The sequence below is a fragment of the Mastigoproctus giganteus genome, chromosome 7 (genome assembly GCF_048544385.1).
Source record: "Mastigoproctus giganteus isolate SK-2022 chromosome 7, ASM4854438v1, whole genome shotgun sequence".
Taxonomy (NCBI): Eukaryota; Metazoa; Arthropoda; class Arachnida; order Uropygi; family Thelyphonidae; genus Mastigoproctus; species Mastigoproctus giganteus.
In genome coordinates this window covers 77,586,533-77,613,090 of record NC_143581.1, presented here as the reverse complement: position 1 = coordinate 77,613,090, position 26,558 = coordinate 77,586,533, and the positions used below count along the sequence as shown (strand labels likewise).

The window sequence follows — 26,558 nt, the reverse complement described above, 5'->3', positions numbered from 1 at the left end:
CTTCTCTTGAACAGCCTTAGCACATTTATTGGAAAACCAAGGTTTTCCAATAAATATGTTAAGGACGAGATTTTAAAGTGGAGTGTGGGATAAATGATTCCATTCCTACAAGAATAATTTCACTGACACGATCTGAGCAAATGTTGACATCAGAAGTTTTGAAACGGTAATCCAACCAAGGAAAAGAAGAAAAGAAGTCTCGCAGGTCATCCCATTTTGCATTCTTGTAATGCCAAACAACACGAAGTTGGGAATAGCCATGAGATAAAGGTTCCATTGGAGAAGAGACAATCACCAAGTTGTGATCTGAATTGCCTAAAGGACCTCTCACTTCGACCGTGTACTTAGAAGGGTTGTTTGTGAGAAAAAGATCAAGCGTATTGGCTGTATGATTAGGATTGTCCGGTATTCTTGTAAGTAAATGAACAATCTGTGCTAGGTCATTAGTAATTGCAAAAGCCTCAGCATCTCGACCTGATGGGGGTCGGTGTGACTAGAAAACGGAAGCCAGCTGGAGTTGTGAACATTAAAATCACCAAGGAAAATTAAGAAATCAAGTTTTCTGGAAAACCTGATTTCCCTGATGTAAAGCATTTTACATTTGTCTAGACCAAACTGCATCCCGATATCAGAGCTGAACTCATCGGTGATCCAAAATAGCTATTTGAGTTGATTTTTAGTTGCTGCATAGAGTTTGTTGATGGCATCCATGAGCATCAGGTGAGAGAGCATGTACAGGTTCTTCCTCCCTTCTTTTATGGTATATCCGTACTTGTTGTTGAGCATGGTGGACACTGGGTTCAGTTCTAGACAAAACCATAGTCAGCTCACAGCATCTGATAAGGTGGTCCTCTATTTTGTCATAGCTGCTCCCAGGAAGTGTGCCAGTGTTGGGCTGATTTTGTAGATCTTGATGTCTCCTCAGCCATGGAGTTGAAGGGTTTGCAGCAGTTGATGTTAGTTAGTTAGTTATTTTTGGTTTTTAGGAGCATTAGCAACTAAGGCCATATTGCTCCGGGATATGCGGTGGTCATTCTCTGACCTTTCCACATCCTCCGTATTTGGTGGTGACGGGCTCGAACCCCGGTCTAATCAAGAAGCATGTGCTATGCACTGCTGCTCCTTCCCACCTGGCTACGGAGGCGCCAGCAGTTGATGTAGGCTGTGTGCAGATTGTGATACTTCTTGTAGGCTTGCCCATAACTTCTGCATCAATAGTCAATTGCTCCTTGCATCCTTTGCTCATCTGTTCATATCCCTTTGCTGCTTGGCCATGATGTTCTTGCTCTCCAAGTGGTCTGATATACCCTTAGTTATGCAGCTGGTGAGGATCTTGTACATCGCTGGAAGACAGGTGATTAGTCTATACTTTGCCAGGTTTGTGGTGTCTTTGTCCTTAGCCTTCAGACAAGTGGTTCTTCGAGTCATAGATTCTGGAATTGTGTCTAGATGCCTTATCATCATGTGAACTTCTCCGCTATGTGCCTGTTTGTGCAGCTGAACTTCTTGTTCTACTAGTTGCAAATGTTATTTATCCCTGTGGTTTGCTACTTGTGACTTCCTAATTGACTGTTGTACTTCCACTTAATTGGGACTTCCTAAGACTGTTGTACTTCTTTCTCCTGAATCTTCCATTCTGTCATTTCTTGTATGTCCTTGGTATTTCTTCCATTCTTGGTCTATTCAGGGGTAGGGCTGTTATGGCTAACTTGATTATGTTATGGTTGCATGCTCCACAACTCCTCGAGTGCCATCTATTTGGGGGATCCGTTGCCTTCCTTCTCCTTCTGTCTAATTTTCCTGCAGAAGGCTCTATGATTTTCATCAAATATCCAGTGTCTGTTTTTCCTCTGGATACTCTCCCTGTATCAGCAAAGTTTCTCTTGCTGAGTGGAAGGAGGTTTTGCTTGAGGTTGTCAAGGTATTCTTTGATCCTCTAATTATACATCTCATGTTTTCTGTGGATGTTGTCTTTCTTGAGGATGGTCTTCACTTTTCTGATCAGCTTTTTACTTCTATTAGAAGTAAGAAGGTTTGTTTGTTTGTTTGTTTTTTGGAGCATTAGCAACTAAGGTCATATTGCTTCGGGGGATATGCGGTGGTCATTCCCTGACCTCTCCGCATCCTCCATATTTGGTGGTCACAGGCTCGAATCCCGGTCTAATCAAGAAGCGTGTGGTACGCACTGCTGCTCCTGCCCACCTGGCTACGGGGGCGCCGAAGTAAGAAGGTCAGACAACTGTGTTAGTAATGGGTTAGCTGGCCTATGTTTACTCTTACCTCTTCTATCTTATGCTGTAACCTTCTTTTCCAGGCTTGTGGTTCCTTGTCTTTGCATTTTGTTCCTGACTGCTACTGTCAGGAACAATTCCAACCACTAGTGTGTAGTTTCATCCTGTACATTGTCATATTGGTCTCTAGCTTAGTTACTTTTTAGTATGCTTACATGATGAAAAATTCATTTTGATGTTCCACTTCATGCATTGGCTTCCTTCCTTGGGTGGTCACTAGCACAGTTACCCAGGAAGCACTTCCAGTTGGTTGGGATGGGTGGTATTGACCTTCACTTGTGATACAAGGGACAGTGCCACTTGGTTCACTGTTGTTCTTGAGAGACTGTCTCAGAAGACTTTTTGAACCGAACCCTCTGCCTGAGGCATGAATCCAAACGACTATCCTGTGCCATACTCATTGAAGTATATTCAGTATTTCTACTTGTCATGTTCATCCCGCTATGGAGTTGGATCTGTTTAGTGATGGGTGGTAGTTATTAGGAGCAACATAGATGGTGCCACTCTCTGCCTCAGCCATTACTTCGATCCTTGGGGAGGTAGGTCCAATGAAACAACATTCGTGATTTATGTTTTTTCCCCTTTGCAGCAGAGTTTGAACCTGGGTCCATCACTTTGGTGGTCTGTCGTCATAAGCCCCACTCTGTTCAGCCATCACTTTGTTTCTTGGAAAGATAAGTCCGATGAAGTGACATTCGTGATTTATTTATGTTTTTTCCCCACCCTTCATCACAGCAGGATTTGAACTCTGGTCCATCACATTGGTGGTCTGATGTTGTAAGCATTGTGCAAATGCACCCCCTCTTATAATTATGCAACCAATATCAAAAGCTTGAGCCTCATCTTGTTCAATAATGGGTTGAGTAGTTTAGTTCAACTGCCAGAACAAATGTACATTCTTAATATCCACAATTTTTAACATCTAGTTTGGCTATCTGATTCATTCAGCAACTACATCAAAGTGATGTATGTAATACTTAATACTTAAAACAGACTTACTCTGCTCCTTAGTTCATTTTCTTTTGAGAAGTGAACAAATCTTATGCAAGCTTTATCAAGCTGTTCTATCAACTGGACGAAGTCCTAGAGAAAAAGAAAAATTATATCACAACTGATATGGCAATTTTCTTAAAACTGAAAATTAAATAACAAAATGTAGTATAGCATGGAATACGTATAAAACTTTTTCTCATTTTTATATTTTCACAATTTATTTCTTTAGCCTTCTTATTGGCACGCCCTAGAAGTTACATAGACCCTACGCATGGTATTTTTCATGCCAGAAATTTAAGGAAAAAAAAAAAAAACTGGTATGAAAATAAATTATTAATAAAGAACTCTTTATTAATGATTAATTACCAAGAAAAAACAAGGACCCTAATAAACTGCAGAGAAATAGGAAACAGGGACTTTCACTATTTGGCCATTGGTCTGAGCCGATATCAGTAACTAGGCCTAATGTTTGGACCCAAAAACTGATATTGATGATAATTTCATTGTTTATTTCAATCAGCTTATATTTTTAAAATCCTAAAATAATAATAATTTATTAATTTAAACTAATTAAACAAAGAGCATTAATTATCACATAAAATTTATGATTAATTTCTTCGCACTAGATGTAAATTCTAGAAGGATGGGGATGAATCAGATTGGTCCAATTAAAAAGATGGTTCGACTATTGATGATCCTTATCAAGTAGCTGATAAACGGAATGAATATTTTGCATTTACATTCACACATGAGGAGTTATTCAAGGAGGGAAATGCCAGAAGTTTATCAAACTCTAACAGGGAGCTAAGTGATTTTGAATAACTGAGAGCAAAAGTGGAGGAGAAATTGTTGGAGTTAAACATAAAAAAGGCATCTAGGACAGAAGAAATCTATCGAATTATAATGAAGGAGGCAGCAAGAAGAGTTGTTGTTGTTGTTGTTATTTGGTTTTTAGGACATTAGCAACTAAGGCCATATTGCTCCAGGGATATGCGGTGGTCATTCCCTGACCTTTCCGCATCCTCCGTATTTGGTGGTAATGGGCTCGAACCCCGGTCTAATCAAGAAGGGTGTGCTATGCACTGCTGCTCCTGCCCACCTGGCTACGGAGGTGCCAGGAAGGAGAGTAAGCAAACCCTTAGCCATAATTATGAGAGCATCCTTACAGTCAGGGGAAGTCCCCATGGACTGGAGATGTGCAAATGTATCGCCAATTCACAAAGGGGGTTCAAAGGGTGACAGAAATAATTATAGACCTGTTAGTTTAACTTCTGTTCCAGAGAAAATAATGGAGACACTGGTTAAAGAGGTAATACAGGATCACCTAGACAAGACAGCAGTAATAGCTCAGACATAGCATGGGTTTGTTAAGGGGAAGTCTTGTCTGACCAATTTGATTGGATGCTTTGATGTGGTCACAAAAGAACTGGATGCAAAAAATAATTTTGATGTCTTATACTTGGATTTCAGGAACGCTTTTGATACTGTTGCACATGGAAGACTGCTGTATAAACTGGAGCAGTATGGCATTAAGGGCAAGTTACTGTATTGGATAACGGGATGGTTGAGTGAGAGATGGCAGAGAGTGGTAATCAATGGACACTGCTCTTTGTGGACAAATGTTATTAGAAGAGTTCCCCAGGGTTCGGTGTTGGGCCAATTGTTGTTTTGTATATTTATCAATGATACTGATGAAGGTATATCGGGTTTAATGTCTAAGTTTGCAGATGATACAAAGGTTGGCAGGGTTGTTAACGACAGTAAAGACAGTATGCTACTGCAACAGGATCAAAAAAAGTTAGGCAGATGGGGCGAGAAGCACAACTGAAGTTTAACATTGACAAATGCAAAGTGTTGCACAGGTGTAGCAGTAACCCAAGAGAAATGTACTAACTGTGTGGTACTACACTCAAGGAGGTGGAGAATGAAAAAGACTGGTGGTAATTGTGCCGTCAGATATGAAGTTCTCTGAGCAGTGCAGACGGGCTGCCAAAGAAGATCATGGAATTTTGTCAATGATATATAGCAACTTTGCTAGCAGAGACAAGGAGGTGATTATCCCTTTGTATAAGGGATAATCAATGTGTGGTCAGGCCGCGGCTTGGGTGCTGTATACAGGTCTTGAGGACTCATTTTAGGAAGGATATAGAGTTGCTAGAACGAGTACAGAGAAGGGCAACAAGATTGGTAAGAGGGACAAAGGGGTGTGCTTACAAAGAAAGGATTAAGTTCCGCAAGTTGCAGTATCTGGAGACTAGGCACCTACGAGGTGATCTGATTGAGGTATATAAGGCCTTGAATGGTTTTAGCAGGCTCAATACTGACAGGATACTTCCGCTTGCTCAGATTAAGAACCTGAGGGTGGCATAGATTAAAATTGAGGAAAGACAGTTGTAGAATAGATGTGCAGAAGTTTGCCTTTAGCCAGTGGGTAGTTGATTGCTGGAATAGACTTCTATCTGTTGTTTTGGAAGTCGATAGCTTAAATAAATTTAAGGCTGAACTAGACAAACATTTGGAGTGACGGAATTGGTGAAATGGGAAGGGGTTTTTTTTTTTAGCTGATGCTGTACAAGCTTGCTTTCTTACATCATATGCCTCGACTAAAGCTAAAGGAGAGTACCAATCTCAAATTAAAACTTGGTGCATTACAAAAAATAATGAGTCACTGAAGAAACGGTTTTTGCTCTAGTAATAATCGTAACTAATAGCTCATCAGGAACTCAAGTATCTCGTGAAAGTGATGTCCCCTCCCCTCCAAAGTCTGACCCCATAACAGAATAGTCAAGTGCATACTGCTACTGCTCTGGTTGAAGAAGATTTAGTTTCATTGAAGGCTATTGTCGGGGAAGTGGGTAACATTTTTTGTAATAAAGATAGGTGGACCAGAATCAGAATGTGTGCTCGGGGCAACAATTGTTAATGTGTTACCAACAGATTTTCAGATTTTAAGGTGAGTATAGAAAGAATTATTATTTGTGCAGGAATTAATGATATTAAAAGAACATGACATGATGATATGTTGGGAAATAAAAGAACAACGCTTTAAAATGCTGCAAGTTAGATCAGAATATGCATGTATCTGCAATTCTGCCAAACAATGATAGGAGGGGTTACAAACATTAGCATTAGTAGAGGCATATGATGCAAGAAAGCAAGCTTATGCATCATCAGCCAAAAAAAAAAAAAAAAAAAACCCCACTCCTATTTCACCCCTCCATTCGTTCGAAATTCCTGCCCAGCTGAACCTTAAATTTATTTAGTCTATCAACTTCAACAACAAGGTATGGAAGTGTGTTCCACCAACCAACTACTCGCTGGCTAAAGGCAAATTTCCGCACATCTATCCTACATCTGTCTTTCCTCAATCTGAATTCATGCTCTCTCAGGTGATTATTCTGAGCAAGAGGAAGAATCCCATTGGCATTGAGCATGCTAAAACCATTCAAAGCTTTATACACCTCTATCAGATCACCTCACCGCTGCCTAGTCTCCAGACAGTGTAATTTGCAAAACTTAAGCCTTTCTTCATAAGAGCAACCCTTTGTTCCATTCACTAATCTTGTTGCCCTTCTCTGTACTCGTTCCAGCAGCTATACATCCTTCTTGAAATGAGGCCTCCGGACTTGTATAGGTGTGGCCTGACCATTGCCTTATACAAGGGAATAATCACCTCCTTATCCCTGCTAGAAAAATTCCTGTATATCATTGACAAGACACCATGAGCTACTCTTGCAGCCCATCTGCACTGCTCAGAGAACTTCATATCTGCCTGCACAATTACCCCAGGTCCTTTTCATTCTCTACCACTGTCAGTGTAGTACCACAGAGTTGATATGTTTGTCGGGGGTTACTGTTTCCCATATGTAGTACTTTACATTTGTCAATGTTAAACTTCATTTGCCACCTCTCAGCCCATCTGCTCAACCTTTCCAGATACTGTTGAAGCAGAATAGCGTCAGTAGTGTCCTTAACAACCTTGCCAACCTTTGCATCGTCTGCAAACTTGGACATTAATCTTGATATACCATCATCAGTATCATTTATAAATAAAGAAAATAACAATGGACCCAACACTGAAACCTGAGGAACTCCACTAGTAACATTAGTCCACGATGGGCAGTGTCCATTGATTACCACTCTCTGTGTTCTCCCCCCCCAACCATCTCTTTATCCATAGCAGCAATTTGCCTCCAATGCCACACTGCTCTAATTTGTGCAGCAGTCTTCCATGTGCAACAGTAACAAAAGCCTTTCTAAGAACCAAATATATAATATCAAAGTTATCCTCTGCATCCAGTTCTTTTGTGACTGCATCATAGTATCCAATCAGGCAAGCCTTTCCTTTAACAAAACCATGCTGTGTCCGAGCTATAACTAAGTCTTGTCTAGATGATCCTGCAGTGCTTCTTTAACCAGTGCCTCCATTAATTTTCCTGGAACAGAAGTTAAACTCACAGGTCTATAATTACTTCTGTCAGCCTTTGATCCTCTTTTTTTTGTGAATTGGGGTCACATTTGCACTTCTCCAGTCTATGGGTACCTCCCCTGAGTCCAAAGAAGCTCTCATGATTATGGCTAAGGGTTTGCTTATTTCCTTTGCTGCCTCCTTTAATATAACTGGATAGATCCCATCCACCACGGGTGCCTTTTTTATGTTTATCCTCAACAATTTCTCCTCCACTTTCCTCAGTTATTACAAAATCATCTAGCTCACTGCCAGAGTTCACTTCACCTCTGAGATTCCCCTCAAGGATCTATACTGGGACCCCTGATATGGAATATTGTATTGCAGGACTGGTTGAAAAACTCATTTGACAATTCTAAAATCACAGCTTCTGCTGATGATCTGACACTGGTATTTGCTGGACAATCCAGGGCTAAGCTGGAGGCAAATACTTGATAATCTAAAAGATTGGACAAAGAGAAACAAGCTCCAGATCAATCCCTTGGAAACAAATATGATGGTTTTAAGTTTGGCCTTGACCTCAGGAGGCTCCCCAGATCAAAATTGCTGGGGTCCAGCTGCCGTTGGTAACACAAACCAGAGTCCTTGGAGTCATTATCAACCATAAGCTCTCATTCCTCCAACAACTTCAACACCTGTCTGTAAAAATCAAAAACGTTTCGGCTTCTATCGTCAGAATTTCTCGGAATGACCGGGGACTGTCCAGATGAACAATACTCCTCTATTATCGAGCAGTTTTTCTTCCCATTGTTATCTTTGCAGCTGGGGCCTGGTTCCACAGGGTGACCAATGTCAAAATTGGAGAGAAACTAAATTGAATACAGAGATCCATGCTACTATTCACTCACTGCATCTGCAGCACTGTTTCAACCACAGCCATGCACAAGTAATTGCGGGGGCCCTGCCTCTTAACCTGCAACTCATTTTCTGAGGACTTTGCTACCGAATTAAGAAGAGAATTCCTACCACACTGCTAGAGATAAGAAGTACCTGGACACTGACACCAAGAAAGAAAGAACTCGAAGCTACACAGAGCTGATTGCGAGGTGGCAGGAGCAATGGGATGTGTCAACGACAGGAGCTGTGATGCGAAGGTTGCTCCTTGATGCAAAATTCAAAACAACCAGAGCAGTAAACTCTTGGCTTACACTATCCCTCGAAGGCTCATTTTTAGTGACAGGACACGGATCACTAAATGCAAAACTTCATCAACTTGGTTTACTTAACACGGATCAATATTACTATGGAGAACGCAAGGACTGGCAGTACATAATCTTCACATGCCCAGAGTATTGTGATCACAGATAATGGCTATTTAGAGAGTTTCCCAATCTCACCCCGGACACACTTGGACAACTACTTCTAACTCCACAAACCCTTGAGCATTTCAGACTTTTGCTAAAGGTGTCTTCACGAAAAGAAAAACTCTACTTCATAGCAAACATCAATAACCAAGAAGACACCAATCACTGAAGAAGAAGTAGTCGGAGTGGATAATATCACTGTTATGGAGTAGATAATATCACTGTTATGGCCCTCTTGCCACACTAAACACTTTTTTTCCCCCTCACACTCTGCCATGAACCGGGCTCCACAGTTCCGGACAGCCACATTCTCAATCTTTTTTTTTTTTCTCTTGCACTACACCTTGGTATGGGACCCCTCTGGGCTGAGAGGACCCCCTCCTCTTTTTCCAGTAAGTAATTCTTCCTTTAGGGAGGAAGGCGAGCTAGTTGTAGGGGAGACCTTGCCTTCCCGCGGCTAGGGTCAAGTACCTGGAACCGGCTGTTCTGGTGACTGCGGCTTCTAGGTAACCAAAAGGCGAAAACACAATATTACACTACAGAACACTCACATAAACTCAGTAACAAAATCTTTTCTATCCTATCACTTTCTCCCAAGTGGGGATGAATTTTTTTTTTTTTTTTTTTTGTTTGTTTTTGATATTAAAAACATTTTTACTTGCATTATTTGGAAAAAAGTGTTATGTTACTTAGAAAACGTCACAAAACCCGATGCACATGCGTTGTACTTATTGTACTTGTGCAGTGATGTAACAAGTAACGAGTACAACGCATGTGCCCAAGAAAACTCAATTGTATGCAACAAGTGCAATGACACAAGTTGCAGTGACACCAGGGCCGTGCTGAGCCATTTTAGTACCTGAGACAAGAATGAAAAATTGCCCGCCCTACTGTTAATCATGACAACTATTTAATCTCTATTTTGGCACCCCTTTCAGCTTTCAATCTGAGGCACAAGCCTCATTTGCCTCAGCCTTGGCATGGCTCTGAGTAACACAACAAGTACAATTGAGCAGTGACACGCTATGTTATACCGTTATATCAGCATAATGATTAATGCGCAAGTGACTGTGCCAAAATCTACAGCCCAGCATTTGAAGGAATATCATGAAAGAAAGAAAGGAAAGTTGGACAGAAATGTGAATCCAGGTGAAATTCAACAAGAATGTTTCGTTATGCCTAGGAGTTCTGAAACTGCACCCAAAAAAACTCAAGCTGAAATAATGAAGGAATATCATGAATGGAAGAAAAGGAAATTAGAAATTCAAACTATTCCGAATCATAACGAAATTCAACCACAGAGGTCTACTATGCCTGACACTATCAGGAATCTAAAACTCCAGCAGAACAGATGAAAGAATATCGTGCACAAAAAAACAGAGAAGCAAAATTAGAAATGGCTAATAATGAGATTCCTGATTACATCCCTATAGTGTCTACACGAGCTGACAGCGAGTTTGAAAAACTAATGTACAAAAACCTATTTGGATTTAGTTGTAATGTTTGTGATCGTTTATGGTTTCAATTAGATTTGGAACCATTTCCAACAACTTCATATGAATTACTTCAAAATGAATTTCATTTACAAGAAGTGAATATTTTCATGACTTGAAAATATTCTTTTTTTTTTACATGACTTGTAATACATGTCATACTTCACTAAAAGAGGGATGGATACCAACTATGGTCACGTCAAATGGATTTATATATCCAACATATTGTACTGGTTTGCCTCCACTGGATGTTGTAACTGAGCATTTGATATCACCATTATGCAAATTCTTTGTTTACATTATGAACATGGACAATATGGGATCATTGGACAAGTAATAAATGGACCAGTTAATATAAATATGATGGTTCATCAATTACCTAGAGAATCAGATGACAATTATGCAATTAATGTACATATAAAATGAAGACTCATACATAAATCATCATATCTACAAGGATGTGTGCAGAAGAAAATAGTGAAAAAATGGTTATGGTATTTGATAAATTCATGTTTGTATAAATTCTACAGCATAAAAGTGAGTGACGATTTCTTGGAACAAATGATGATAGTGAACAGGTACATACAGATGAAATTGTGGAACCTGTCAACAATGATGTTGAACTATTGTTAATTCAACAACAAACATTATTATGGTGTGAAGATAAATATTTATGTATAGCACCAGGTCAGAAATCATCTCCAACAAGTTTCATATTTGATATACATGCAGAAGAACTTTCTTTTTGAGCTATATATTTGGGACACACAAGAAAATTTAAAAATGGATTGAAAATTACTCCCTTTATGATGGCATTGAGTGAAATTCATACATCTGATCGTCGTAGAGTAACTCCCCAACATTTGCTATATATGGCAATGAAAATTATGCGAATGCATAATTTTCATTGCGGTGTATAGAGGTGTATACACCGGCTGATAGAGGTGTATAAAGCCTTGAATGGTTTAAGCATGCTCAATGCTGATGGGATTCTTCCTCTAGCTCAGAAAAATCACCTGAGAGGGCATAAATTCAAATTGAGGAAAGACAGATGTAGGATAGATGTGCGGAAATTTGCCTTTAGCCAGCGGGTGGTTGGTTGGTGGAACAGACTTCCATCCCTTGTGGTGGAGGTTGATAGCCTAAATAAGTTTAAGGCTCAGCTGGACAGGTATTTTGAACGAACAGAGGGGTGAAGTGGAAGTGTTTTTTTTTTTTTTTTTTTTTTTGGCTGATGCTGCATAAGCTTGCTTTCTTGCATCAAATGCCTCTACTAATGCTAATGCTAATGCATACCACAAAAATTTTCAAATTGCATTTAAATCAGTAGGAATAACAGCTAACATTACTTGTTCTATATTGGAATTGAAAGAATTTATAAACAAGTCATTAGAGATTGCTCCAGAATTATGGCATTCACTACAATTTCATGAATTAGCAGAAGTTGTTCAACAGTCCGATAGTACATTTTCTAAAATTCTTACAAAAATAAGCAATGGGGAAGCGTTATTACCAGATGAACTTAAAATTATAGAATCAAGATTTGTTACCAAAGAAGAAGCTACTAATTTATGTCCATAACGGTATTTGAAATAAAATGTCAGTGGCTGAAACTGCAGAACTGCCATACATTCTACCATTATTGAAAGGAAAACTGTACATGATTACTACAAATATAGATGTGGTTTATGGATTGGTAAATGGTGCAATTGGTACTTCAGTATATTTTGAATCTGAGGACGAAGAAACAGTTAAACAAGTATGGATGAGCTTTCCTGAGTCAAAAATAGGATATAACCTTCAATCTCATTATAAACAATATGTGAAAGATAAACATTTACCAAGTCAATCCGTACCTATTATAAAATGATCAACTATGATTCCATTCAAGAACAATACGAAATTAACATGTTGATGTACACAATTTCCTTTAGTATGTGCTTGTGCTTTGAGTATACATAAATCTCAAGGAGGGACCTTCCACAAAGTTGTATATAATTACGAGAATAATCATCAACAGCAACTTGTATATGTGGCATTATCTCGAGTGAACTCATTGCGAGGTTTATATATTACAAATCTCCACGATGATTTCACTTTTCACCATGGCAAAGCTACTAGTAATGTAGAACTTCGTGCTGAACTAGATCACTTGAAAAATAATAGGCTACTGTCTCTACAGGATGAACTGCAAGATTTCATAAAAAGTGGTATAACCATATTGTCAATGAACATACAAAGTTTACGGGCCGATGTTTGAGATATCGAAACAGACACAACCTTACAGAAATCCAAACTATCGATATTAGGTGAAACATGGTTGGATAATGATGAACATATATTACTTAAACCATTCCAATGTGTGACTCAATTTAAAAGGTTGGATGTTCGTAGTGGTGGTGCGATATATCAACGTGAAGTTTCAACTATCATCAGTACACCACATAAACTGCAGCCATTATCAACCCACTGCAGGATGGAAGCCTCCTCAACAATTCATGCTGAGGGACATGGACCATAATCTACCACACTGGTCCAGTGTGGGTTGGCAGATCGACCGTATTTAGCAGTCAGGGGCTTGAACCCCCGGTCTACTCAAAGAGCGTGTGCTACTGCACTCCTGCTCATGACCACTCGGCTACGGAGGCCTTATCTTTGCACAACATAATAGCAGCAATGCTATTATGTTATGCAAAGTATCAGATGAAATTGGAGACATTTGTGGATTAATATTAATATTATTAATATTATTATCTTTGTGCAAATTCAATAGTGAATCTATTTTCAGCGTTGCCATATACATCACTCCAGGGATTTCAACAGATATAATTCAAAAATTTATAAACAAGAATTTGATGCTATATTCCATTGAAGATGCAAAATTATTGGAAAAGCCACTAGATTGTATATCCATAGTTCTCGCTGGTGATTTCAATCTAGAATTAAATTCTGAGGCTGGAAATAAGTTTTGTAAATTTATGAAAGATGTCTTCAATTTAGATATTAAGTCAAATACTTTAGGAAATACTACACATAATGGAACAATTTACTCGGGAATTAAAATCATTTGAGTGTCAAAATTATATATCTTATTTCAGTTACCACAGACCAATAATTTTAGTGTTATTATAATATATTTTATATGAATTATTTCATTGTACACTAGTACAATGAAAAATTCCATTCATTTTTTTTCAATAAAATTCCAATTATTTTTTCAATAAAAATAATGCAGCAATACTTTTATTTTATTGTACCAGTTTCATAATGTTTTATTTTAATGTATCAATTTCATGTTTTATTTTAATGTATCAATTTCATGTTTTATTTTGCTGTACCAGAGTTTCATAATGAGTTCCTGCAGTGCAGACGTTTTTAACAGCTGCTGCTGTGACATTATCAGTGACACTATCAGTCTTAGAGTAGAGCGGCAGCAATTCATTATGTACCTGGCATGTAATTTTTTTTTCTCACCTCCCCTACTTTTGTTTTTTTTTTCACTACACACATATGGCCTAACCTTAACAGAGTCTGTAAAAATGAACAGTGCAACGAGGCCGAGATGAACTTTGTTCTAGGAGCTGCCCTTACATAAAATACAAAGATACATATTTTGAATATGAATAAATATTCAGATTTTCTAAAGCTAATATTATTCCAAGTAGTTTTGCTGAAAGGCTGCTATACTGAGACTGAAAGGATGCTAAAATATCAGCAGACAGGAAACGCTACCACCAGTTCAGTGCGATTTGGAGCTATTGTATATATCGGAAAAATTTCAAGAGAGTTCTGAATGTGGTTTCAAAGAGTTGTTTCGTGTGGCATGTTTGTAGAAGGTACTTTTTCCAATGATGAAAATAAGTATCACAAATCAATTTAGCATGGAGAGCCCACGATGGTCGAGAGTAATTCATTACCTGTTGTCTACTGAGAAAAAGATTCCTACTCTGTGTAAGTTCAAGAACCTGTAGGCTTGCTCTTATTTTACCAGGTTTATTTATACAGAGATTTTGTAGTGGTGGATTATAGAGGTATGGATGAACAGGATGCAGACAACAGCTTTGTATTTTGGTTGCATAATTAAGTACGTGTATTTTTCTGCTGAGGTACATAGGGGAGTCACAAGCTTCAATATACAGATATGAATTAGAGATGTCCTAAAAGTACCATATGCACTCTGCAATGCACTGTACTATATATGATCGAATCAGTACAGTACACACCTCAGGGCAGAATCATGGATTGCAGCACTGTAATCCAAATGGGTTATAATCAGTACTCTATATAAGAGCAGCCAGTGGCTGATTAAGGATAGTTGGGGGGCCCCCAAAAAATAATAATAATAAAAAAAAAGAATAAAAAATAAATAAAAGTTAGGTGGCAAATAAATGAAAATTTGTACTTTTGAATTTTTTGCTTAAATTTTCGCTTAAATTAATCAAGATTTTTATGATGTTTACTGAAAACATTAATCTCTTTTAGAACACTATAGGAAAATGTCTTGGCTTGGGGGCCCCCCAAAGTCTGGGGCTCCTAGGCACGTGCCTCATTGCCTTAATGGGTAATCCTCCACTGAGAGCAGCAAGGAGATATGATCTTCTCCCCAGGAGGGAGCAGATAAAACTGTTAGTAAGTTTGGCTTTTTGAGAACAGTTAGTATGTACAACTTTAATGTGCTCTAAGAAGTTTAACTTACTCTCAAGGATTAATCCCAAAAATATGATGTTGTTGGTAATCAGGATGGTAAGGTTTGACATCTGAAGTTCAGGATCTGTAAGAAATTTACATTGTCTGCACAAGTGGACTGCAACAATTTTCTTGCAAAAGACAATAACCATTGAGCACTGTCCACTTATGTACTTTATTTAGGGTTATCTGCAGTTGCCATGTTCTAAGAATGGCAAGAAATATAGAGATAGTGAAAGAGGTCAAGAGTATTTGCGAGTTCTTTTGTAATGAAATCAATTGTAAGGAGAAAAAAGGTTGCACTTTGCAAGAAGAAGTACCTTGTGGTACTCCTTCTTCCTGCAAATATTTCATAGAAAGGGGGTTTTGATATCGAACTTGAAAAGCAGAAATCTGGAGGAGGTTCTTAATGAATATAGGTTTTGTTTGTTATTTGGTTTTTAGGAACATTATCAACTAAGGCCATATTGCTCCGGGATATGTGGTGGTCATTCCCTGACCTTTCCGCATCCTCCGTATTTGGTGGCGATAGGCTTGAACCCCAGTCTAATCAAGAAGCGTGTGCTATGCGCTGCTGCTCCTTCCCACCTGGCTATGGAGGCGCCATGAATATAGGTAGATTGCCTTGTAGACCAAGAGCACAAAGGTTACTGAGAATACTGAGAGACCAGGTAGTTTCTATAGATAGTTTCTCTATCTATAGAAACCATGACAAGGTGTTAGTTTTTCACAAAGGTGTTGAGGATTACACTGAGCCTTAATCATGAGATCTAAAGAGGACCTGTTTTGGTGAAAGCCATGCTGACTATTACTTATTAGACAGGTGGGATTTTTCCAGGCTTCAAAAACAGCCAGGATTTTAACAAGATGCCAAGAAGTGAAATAAATGTTTTCCAAAAAGAATCTATTAAAAAAGACAAACAGCAGTTGAAAATAACGTTCCATCTGGTCCAGAGGAACCGTGGCCAGCTGTTCTAATAGCTTGGAGAACTTCAGAATATTGAAGAGGCTGGTTATATGGAAGGAACAGAGAAGTTCAAAAGTTGATAGGTCACTGATGGGTTCAGTGGTGGTCTAAATTTTCTTGAATGCTGGAGAGAGTAAGTTGATGCTGTTGACACTTGGTAAAAATTTTCTCCGAGGGATTTGCCATATATCCAGAGCATTCTTGCAGGAAAAACTGGGACAGGGATAGGTTTTGAAACTTGCCAGAAAGCTGCAATTTTCTTCCATATTAATTGGGAGTCAGTGTTATATAACATAACACTGTAACATGACATAATATGTTCTGTCTGGCCCAGCGGAACCTTTGCTGACTGTTCTAATAGTTTGGAGAACCTCAGAATATTGAAGAGTTAATATTCTGAAGTTCCCTCCATATAAACTAACTTATATGGAGGGAACAGAGAAGTTTGAAAGTTGATAGGTCAATGGAGGTCTTAATTTTCTAAAATGCTGGAGAGTAAGTAGATGCTGTTGAGACTTGGGAAAAAATTTTGCCCAAGGGATTTGCTAAATCCAGAGGAGCAGAGCATTCTTGCCCATTTCAGGAAAGAACTGGGGAAGGGATGGTTTCGAAACTTGCCAGAAAGCTGTAATTTTCCTCCCCATTAATCAGGAGTCACCATTTCTATTAACAACAGTATATTTTTTAGATATAAGAGCAATGAAGCTCAATATTTCCTACATTAATAATATTGTTAAATATAAGAGAACTTCTCATACCTTTTTGTAGGAAAATTCTTCAACCCAATGCTCACAATTGATCCAGTTAATACATTATGTAAAAGGTCCAAGTTAAAAATTTGACATAATCCATTTAAAATATTGTTAATTTAACCTGATTTTCTAAAACTAATCTTGTATTCAGTTCCCATTATCCACTGACTGCCAAGAAGGAAGAGCAAAGTGCAGCTGATGCACACCAAAACTAAACCAACAATAAACAGACTGGAAACCGAAGACAATTGTCAAATTCTACATTAAAATCTTTTTGACTAAACTTCTTTATAAGTGACCAGATTATTTCAGCTGCGATCCATGCTCACAAGAACGCTGAACTTTCCTTTCATGCCACACAGGAGAACCATGTTTTTCTTTTTAACGAGGCGAGTGTAATTAATATACAAAATGAATACATAAAACTCTTAATAGCCGAAACACTAGAAATGAAATTAAATTCAAATTCAATAAACGTACGTAGACCATTCACCATTTCGGATTCGTGGACCTTTACGTGCATGTGCAAACAGCTCTATTTGCATTGGTTAACAAAAATAATCTCGTTGCATGTTGCTTATTTTAATTGAATTTGATTTTAAAAGAGAGTGGATTTTGTTAAGTGTGCTACTTTACTGCTTGTGAGCATGGATCACAGCTAAAATAATCTGGTCACTTATAAAGAAGTTTAGTCAAAAATATTTTAATGTAGAATTTGACAATTGTCTTCGTTTCCAGTCTGTTTATTGTTGGTTGGTTTAGTTTTGGGAAGATTACTTCCTCCCTTCTGTTTACACAGAAGCTGGAAGACCATAACTGCAATTCAGAATTTATTTGGAGGAGTTTATTATGCATTTGGGCTTGCCATTGAATTGTCCATTGTTCTCTACATATTCTTCGTATATTACTTTTGTAGTCAAGATACGGAGAATAATATTGTGATGATTCTTGGATGGATGCTTAGAGGCATAGTCTGCACATCCGTTTCCTGGTATCCCAGCATGGCCTGGGATCCAGCAGAAAATGACCACTCGCTGCAGTTCTTGGATATGCATCAGTTCACAGGTGGTAGATGACTTTCATCAATCGGTGAAATACCACCACTTTACTTATTGAAGGCTTGAAGTGGTAAAACCCATGTTTAGCCTCTAGGGCAAAGTTTCCGGCATTCCCCTCCCCCCATACTTCTCCTTCAACCCATGCACAGTACTAAGTACTATAGGTTTTGATACCTTTCGTGTTTGGGGTTTTCTTAAAAAAAAAAAAAAAAAAAAGTTTGAATTTTATTAATTTTATTAAAGGATGTGTTTGAGAAGAAATGTTCTGTAAAGCTATAAGCGCACTCTGGGAATCGGTATATATCATGCTTTTATGGATGGACAGATGGAGAATATTTTCTATTGCAAGTTTGATGGCGTATAATTCAACTGTATAGCTGCAGCAATCATTTGGAAGCAATACAGAGAAGTTTTTATTAGGGGAAGACGGCTGTGGCACCTGCTCTACTCTCAGATTTTGACCCATCGGTATATATTTTTGTAAAATGCAGATGATTTTGTGTGTGGGCAATGTGGAGTTGTTGTATGTTGACATTTGCAGGAGAGTGCTTTCCCTAGTTTAGGAAATAACTGTCACAGGATGGTTTAATATAGTACCATGGGGGATCTGAACTGTTTGGATCTTGAAGAACTTTGTCAAAATGTATATTCCAAGTTTGTAATAATTCCTGAAATCTGAGAGCAGTAGTAGGCTGAACTGCCCTGGGTTTATTTCTATAGTACATTGTGAACTGAGGGTCATTAATTATCGGTCTGATGGGATGGGTAGATAGAATTTGGACTTTAGTTGTATAGTTGAGTAGTAACATTTTTATGTTACTACTCAACTATACAACTACTTTGAGTAGTAACATTTTAGGGGAAGTTCATGACCTTCAATGAAAAGACTTTGAATTGGCAAAGTTCTATAAGCACCTATAGCTATCCTCAGGGCAGAATGTTGAATAGGAGCAAGCCATGCTAGCACGCTTTCCCTAGCAGAATCATACGCTGGGGCACCGTAATCAAAGCGCGATCTGATTAGAGCTCTATACAAATGAAGTAACGTGTACCTATCTGGATCCGATGATGTTGAAGAAATAATTCTGAGTATATTCATTTTTTTCTGGCATGATGTCTGTAAATATTTGACGTATTCCACAAATTTCAATTTTCTATTGAATATCAGACCAAGGAGACGAATGCCATTCGCAACTGAGATAGGATGATTTTTTAAGTGCAGCTCTGGATCTGGATGCATTTTGCGTTTGTTACAAAAGTGAACTTGAGATTTTGAACACGAGAGTCGATACACATTCTGTGCCATCCATATCTGAATGTTATTAATTGAAATTTTGAGTTGCTGCTCAATGAAGGTCATGTTTTGTGGACTGCATGAAATGGTGAGATCATCGGCATAGAGGTATAAACTTACAGTTCTGGGAATATTTTTAGTCATGTGATTTATTCTCATTGCGAATAAGGTGGCACTGAGCACAGAGCCCTGTGGGACCCACCTTCTTCTTGTACATACGTTTGGGAGAGGACTTGTCAGTATCAAACGTAAAAGGACCTGTGCTGAAGAAAGTTCTGTATGAAATATGGTAAGTGGCCTCTAAGGTCAAGGGAATGCAGATCTCTCAAGATACAAAAACGGCATGTGGTGTCAAAGGCTTTCTCTATATCAAGGCATACCATGACAAAATGCTCATTTTGGGTGAATGCATTCCTGATATTTGTTTCTACTTTGACCATGAGATCCAGGGTTGATCGATTTTTTCTGAACCCAAACTGATTATCAGAGAGTAGGTTTTTGGAGTCAAGACACCATGTGAGTCGACGGTGAATTATTTTTTCCAGAGTGTTACTTAAGCAACTGGTGAGAGAAATGGGTCTATAGTTTTGAGGAACAGACTGATCTTTCCCTGGTTTGGGAATTGCCATTATATAGAAGTGATGACAGGAATGGGGGAAACAATGTTCAAGAACGATGTGAATGAAAAAGGTGAGCAGTGAAGAGACTGATTTTTTATCTAAGTATTGGAGCATTATGTAATATATTCCATAGGGGCCTGCAGCATGTTTTTTTTTGTGGTCGATATGGCTTCCTGAAGTTTGAGCTAAAGTTCAAGCTAAAGCTACTTGAAGTTATTAACTAAAAAATTTTATAATTTTTTAAAATTTAAAAAAATTTTATTTAAAATATAAAATTTATAAAAATTTTATATTTATTCTATGCTTAGGAACATCATGGTTCATCATCTAAAAAGATAAAATTACTGATTTTACATATACAAATTTTTAACTAAAAATGATATAATACTTATGTAAAATAATACTTATGTAAACTCTAGAAGGAAGGGGATGAATCAGATTGGTCCACTTGATATTGATGGGTCAAGTGTTGATGATCCTGCTCAGGTAACTAACAAACTAAATGAATATTTTGCATCGACATTCACACATGAGGAGTTATTCAGAGAGGGGAATGCCAGAGGTGTATTCAACTCTAGCAGTAAGCTACAGAATCTTGAAATAACTGGGAGTAAAGTGGAGGAGAAACTGTTGAAGATAAACACAAGAAAGGCACCCGGGGTGGATGGGATCTATCCAGTTATATTAAAGGAGGCAGCAAAGGAAGTAAGCAAACCCTTAGCCATAATTATGAGAGCTTCCTTGGACTCAGGGGAGGTACCCATAGACTGGAAATGTGCAAATGTGACCCCAATTCACAAAGGAGGATCAAAGGCTGACACAAGTAATTATAGGCCTGTGAGCTTAACTTCTGTTCCAGGAAAATTAATGGAGGCACTGGTTAAAGAAGCACTGCAGGATCATTTAGACAAGACTTCAGTTATAGCTCAGACACAGCATGGTTTTGTTAAGGGGAAGTCTTGCCTGACCAACTTGATTGGATACTATGATGCAGTCACAAAAGAACTGGATGCAGGGAATAACTTTGATATTATATACTTGGATCTTAGAAAGGCTTTTGATACTGTTGCACATGGAAGACTGCTACACAAATTGGAGCAGTGTGACATTGGAGGCAAATTGCTGCTATGGATAAAGGGGTGGTTGAGGGGGAGAAGACAGAGAGTGGTAATCAATGGACACTGCTCATCGTGGACTGATGTTATTAGTGGAGTCCCTCAGGGCTCAGTGTTGGGTCCATTATTGTTTTCTGTATTTATAAATGATATTGATGATGGTATATCGGGCTTAATGTCCAAGTTTGCAGACGATACAAAGGTTGGCAGGGTTGTCAAGGCTGAGAGGTGGCAAATGAAGTTTAACATTGATAAATGTAAAGTACTACACATGGGAAACAGCAACCCCAGAGCAACGTATCAACTCTGTGGTACTACACTGACAGTGGTAGAGAATGAAAGGGACTTGGGGGTGGTTGTGCAGGCAGATATGAAGTTCTCTGAGCAGTGCAGACGGGCTGCAAGAGTAGCTCATGGAGTATTGTCAATGATATACAGGAATTTTTCCAGCAGGGATAAGGAGGTGATTATTCCATTGTATAAGGCAATGGTCAGGCCACACCTAGAGTACTGTATACAGGTCTGGACACCTCATTTCAAGAAGGATGTAGAGCTGCTGGAACGAGTACAGAGAAGGGCAACAAGATTAGTGAATGGAACAAAGGGGTGCTCTTACGAAGAAAGGCTTAAGTTTTGCAAATTACAGTGTCTGGAGACTAGGCACCAGCGAGGTGATCTGATAGAGGTGTATAAAGCCTTGAATGGTTTAAGCATGCTCAATGCTGATGGGATTCTTCCTCTAGCTCAGAAAAATCACCTGAGAGGGCATAAATTCAAATTGAGGAAAGACAGATGTAGGATAGACGTGCGGAAATTTGCCTTTAGCCAGCGGGTGGTTGGTTGGTGGAACAGACTTCCATCCCTTGTGGTGGAGGTTGATAGCCTAAATAAGTTTAAGGCTCAGCTGGACAGGTATTTTGAACGAACAGAGGGGTGAAGTGGAAGTGGGTTTTTTTTTTTTTTTTTTTTTGGCTGATGCTGCATAAGCTTGCTTTCTTGCATCAAATGCCTCTACTAATGCTAATGCTAATGAAAATTTTTTAGGTAAATATGTACACTTTTATATAGTTCCCCACTTTAACAGACTTTTCAATTAATTGACTAACTAATCACCAATGGATAAGGCCTTCTACTGTAAATTATTAAATTAATTATTACATAAACTAATTAAAAAAAAATTCAGGACAAAAGCCTCAGACTGTGGGAAAATTTACAGACATAAGTTAGTGCAAATGCATCATATCTATATGAAGTAAATTAACTAACTGCCATTTCAGGGCTATTTTTAGCATTAGCATTAGTAGAGGCATTTGATGCAAGAAAGCAAGCTTATGCAGCATCAGCCAAAAAAAAAAACCCACTTCCACTTCACCCCTCTGTTCGTTCAAAATACCTGTCCAGCTGAGCCTTAAACTTATTTAGGCTATCAACCTCCACCACAAGGGATGGAAGTCTGTTCCACCAACCAACCACCCATTTGGCCAGACAATGTACCATGACAGTATAACAAGTGAGAACCCAGTTGTGAAATTAAGTCCATATTATGTGAGATGCCAAATGGTGTTTACTGGTTTAATACTTAATAAAAATTCAGGACAAAAGTCTTAGAATGTGGGAAAATTTACAGACATATAAGTTAGTGAAAATGCATAGTGTCTGTATGCAGTAAATTAACTGAAGTTATTACAGTGGCATTGTTTCATTATGCCACTATAATAACTCTGGTTAATAGACATTATGTGGTGGATTTCCATGGAATCTAGATTTCAATAATGACCAAAAATATCACTGAATATTAAGATAGGTTATTTAGCTATTAACTAAATCACTATACAGGTGGTCAGGCATAAATCTACAGGTAAGGCTCGATGTCTGGATTACTGAACATCAATCTGCATTACAAAACTGCTACCAAAATTTGCTTTAAGTAGAAATAATTTATTCTACATGAAATTTGAAGGCAGAAAATAAATAAATTAAGTATAATACATATCAAAAACTATAGCACCTATAATAGATAACTTCCAATATTAATATTAGTTGATTTGCATGAGTTTAAAGTTGTAAAAATATATACAGGCTATTATGCTTCACCACATGGGTTGTTATGCTGTAGAAAGATTTTACCAGTCTGGTCGGAATAACAACATTAATTTTAATTTTAACATTAAGTTCATTTTAAATGCATTTTTAGTTTTAATTTTTCTGTGTATTAAATAACTCAAATATTTTCACTTCACTTTACATTTCATTTCATTTTCAAAATTAACTTTGGATAAAACTTAATGTTGCAATTTCACTCACCTCGTCCGTCTACTTGGAACAGCTGCTGATGAGAAAAAGATCGAGAGCACTGTCTCGATCTTTTTCTCATGGGTAGTTAGGATTGTCTAGTATTCTAGCAGGTAAATGAACCATCTGTGCAAGGTCATTAGTTCCCAAATATATCAGCTGGAACTTGTAGATTGGTCACTCGCATACTAGCAAGACTTTTGTGGATTTATTGGATGATTGTTTTCTGCAGCAGCATGTTCGAGAGGCAACCAGAGATGGTAATACTCTTGATCTGGTTATCAGCAATGATTATTCATGTATAAAGAATTTGCAGATAAAGGAACCACTAAGAGGCAGTGATCACAGTGTACTGATGTGGGATTTACTTAGAGATATAATTACCATAAGGGGTAAAGGGAAGGGTTTTTGCTTCTGTAAAGGTGACTACAGTAGTTTTAGACAGTTTTTAAATTCTGTACAGTGGGACAAACTTATGTCACCAACAGAAAATTCTCAGTAGGAAGCATTCAAGGCACTAAATGTGGAAGCCTACTAGGCTTTTCATACCGAATAAGAAATATGATTCACAGAGTTTAGGCCTAAATGCATGTAAGATGAACTAATGAGACTCAATGGCAGAGAAGAAAAATGCATGGGATGCATATAAATTATCGAGTGACACAGAAGCCTGTGGCAGATATCAGTTAGTCTGTAATCAAGTCACAAAAGATGTTAGGCAAGCGAAGGCAGATTACGAGAAAAATTTGGCAAAGGATGCTAACATAAATAGCAAGGTTCTAGAGTTATATAAAATCTAGAAGGAAGGGGTTGAATCAGATTATTCCACTTGATATCGATGGTTCAACTATTGATGATCCTGCTCAGATAACTGATAATCTGAATGAGTATTTTGCATCTATATTCACATATGAGGAGTTATTAAAGGAGGAAAATGCCCGAAATTTATCAAACTGTAACAGAGTGCTTAATGATTTTGTAATAACTGAGAGCAAAGTGGATGAGAAATTGTTGAAGTTAAACACAAGAAAGGCATGGGCAGATGGGATCTACCCAATTTTATTAAAGGAGGTAGCAAAGGAAGTAAGCAAACCTTTAGCCATAATTATAAGAGCATCCTTGGATTCAGAGGAAGTTCCCACAGACTGGAGATATGAAAATGTATCTCCAATTCACAAAGGAGATCTAAGGGTGACATGAGTAATTACAGACCAGTTAGTTTAATTTTTGTTCCACAGAAAATAATGGAGTCATTGATTAAGATGCATTGCAGGATCATCAGACAAGGCTGCAGTAATAATTCAGACACAGCATAGGTTTGTTAAGGGAAAGTCTTGACTGACAGATTTGATTGGATACTATGATGTGGTTACAAAGGAACTGGATGCAAAAAATAATTTTGATATCATATACTTGGATTTCAGGAAAGCTTTTGATACTGTTGCACATGGAAGGCTACTGCACAAAATGGAGCAGTATGGCTTTAAGGGCAAGTTGCTACAATGGATAAATGTATGGTTGAGTGGGAGAAGACAGAGAGTGGTACTCGAGGGATGCTGCTCTTTGTGGACTAATGTATATTGGTGGAGTTCCCCAGTGTTTGGTGTTGGGCCCACTGTTTTTTCGTATATTTATCAATGATATTCGTATATTTATCAATGTTGAAGGTATATCAGGCTTAATGTCGAAATGTGCAGGTGACAGAAAGGTTGGCAGGGTTGTTAATGACAGTAATGGCAGTGTGATACTGCAACAGGATCTAGAAAAATTTGGGAAAATGGGCTGAGAAGTGGAACTGAAGTTTAACATTGACAAATGCAAAGTACTGCATATGGGTAGAAGTAACCCCAGAGAAACATACCAACTCTGTGGTACTACACTTAAGGAGGTAGAAAATGAAAAATTTCAGGGAGTAATTGTGCAGTCAGATATGAAGTTTTACTGAGCAATGCAGATAGGCTGGCAGAACAGGTCATGGGGTATTGTGAATATACTGGAAGTTTGGTAGTAGGGAAAAGGAGGTGATTATTCTTTTGTATAAGGCAAAGGGTCAGGCCACGTCTTGAGTACTGCATACAGGTCTGGAGGCCTCATTTTAGGAAGGATGTAGATTTTCTTGAGTGTGTACAGAGAAGGGCAATAAGCTTGGTAAGGGGTAATGGAGGGGAGGGATCCTCTTACTAAAAGAGACTTAAATTCTGAAAATTGCAGCGGCTGGAGATTAGGCACCTGTGAGGTGATCTGATTGAGGTGTATAAGGCCTTGAATGGGTTGAGCATGCTGAATTCTGATGGGATTCTTCTGGTTAGCCAGATTATGAACCCGAGAGGGGCTTAAATTCAAATTGAAAAGACAGTTGTAGAATAGATGTGCTGAAATTTCCTTTAGCCAGCAGGTGGTTAATTGCTGGAACAAACTTTCATCTGTTGTTTAGAAAGTTGATAGCTTAATAAATTCAAGGAGGAACTGGACAAACTTTTAGAGGGAATGGATGTGTAAAATTGTTTTTTTTTTTTATTTTTTTATTTTTTTTTTTTGCTGATGCTACATATGCTTTCTTTCTTGCATCACATGCCTCCATTACTACTAACTACTACTACTATTTATCCAAAGAACACCTACAAATTCAAAAACTATAGATATGACGCTATCTTATAGAAAACCATAGTACTGTGAATTCTTGAATTCAGCTCAATGAATTAGAATCCTCATATCAAGAGTTTACTTAAGAAAACAGAAGCAGTCCAAAAAAATTTCATCTGCTATCTCACTTTTCATAACCCTCTATGTTATCACTCAAGTATACTATGAATCGCTGTGCGATTACTTTCACCTGAAAACTTTAATCACCAGAAGAATTATTGCTGACATCTACCTTCTTGTGAAAGCAATCACTGGTATGTATGAAGCAACTAATATCCTATGCAAAATCAGCTTCAGTTCTTCTTCTAGATTCTGTCTGACTTGGACTCTGCCAACATGGACTTTACAAAGTTCAATCCAGCAAATGGCTCGCTGAATTTTTTGACAATTCTCAATCTTGATGAATTCCATCCAGAAATATGCCTCTCTCTTGGACTGCAAAGTGAATAGTTGTCATTTAACCTTTGTGGTTTATTTTTATTAATTTTTTTTTCTCTTTCTTCTATCTTATTTCTATTATGATTTCTTCTATGGGTAGTGAAAATTTACTGTGCACTTCTTGTACTTATGATTTTAATGTTT

At 38.0% G+C, this 26,558-nt stretch overlaps 1 protein-coding gene across 1 annotated transcript in view; it reads right to left on the bottom strand.

Annotated features, from left to right (window-relative positions):
• l(2)k05819 (transmembrane protein 94-like protein l(2)k05819) overlaps positions 1-26,558 on the bottom strand; it is an 809,128-nt gene that overhangs the window by 269,127 nt on the left and 513,443 nt on the right. The window contains exon 18 of the mRNA XM_090377739.1: positions 3,291-3,374. Coding sequence (XP_090233865.1) covers positions 3,291-3,374 — 84 coding nt within the window. The remainder of the gene's footprint in view (positions 1-3,290; positions 3,375-26,558) is intronic.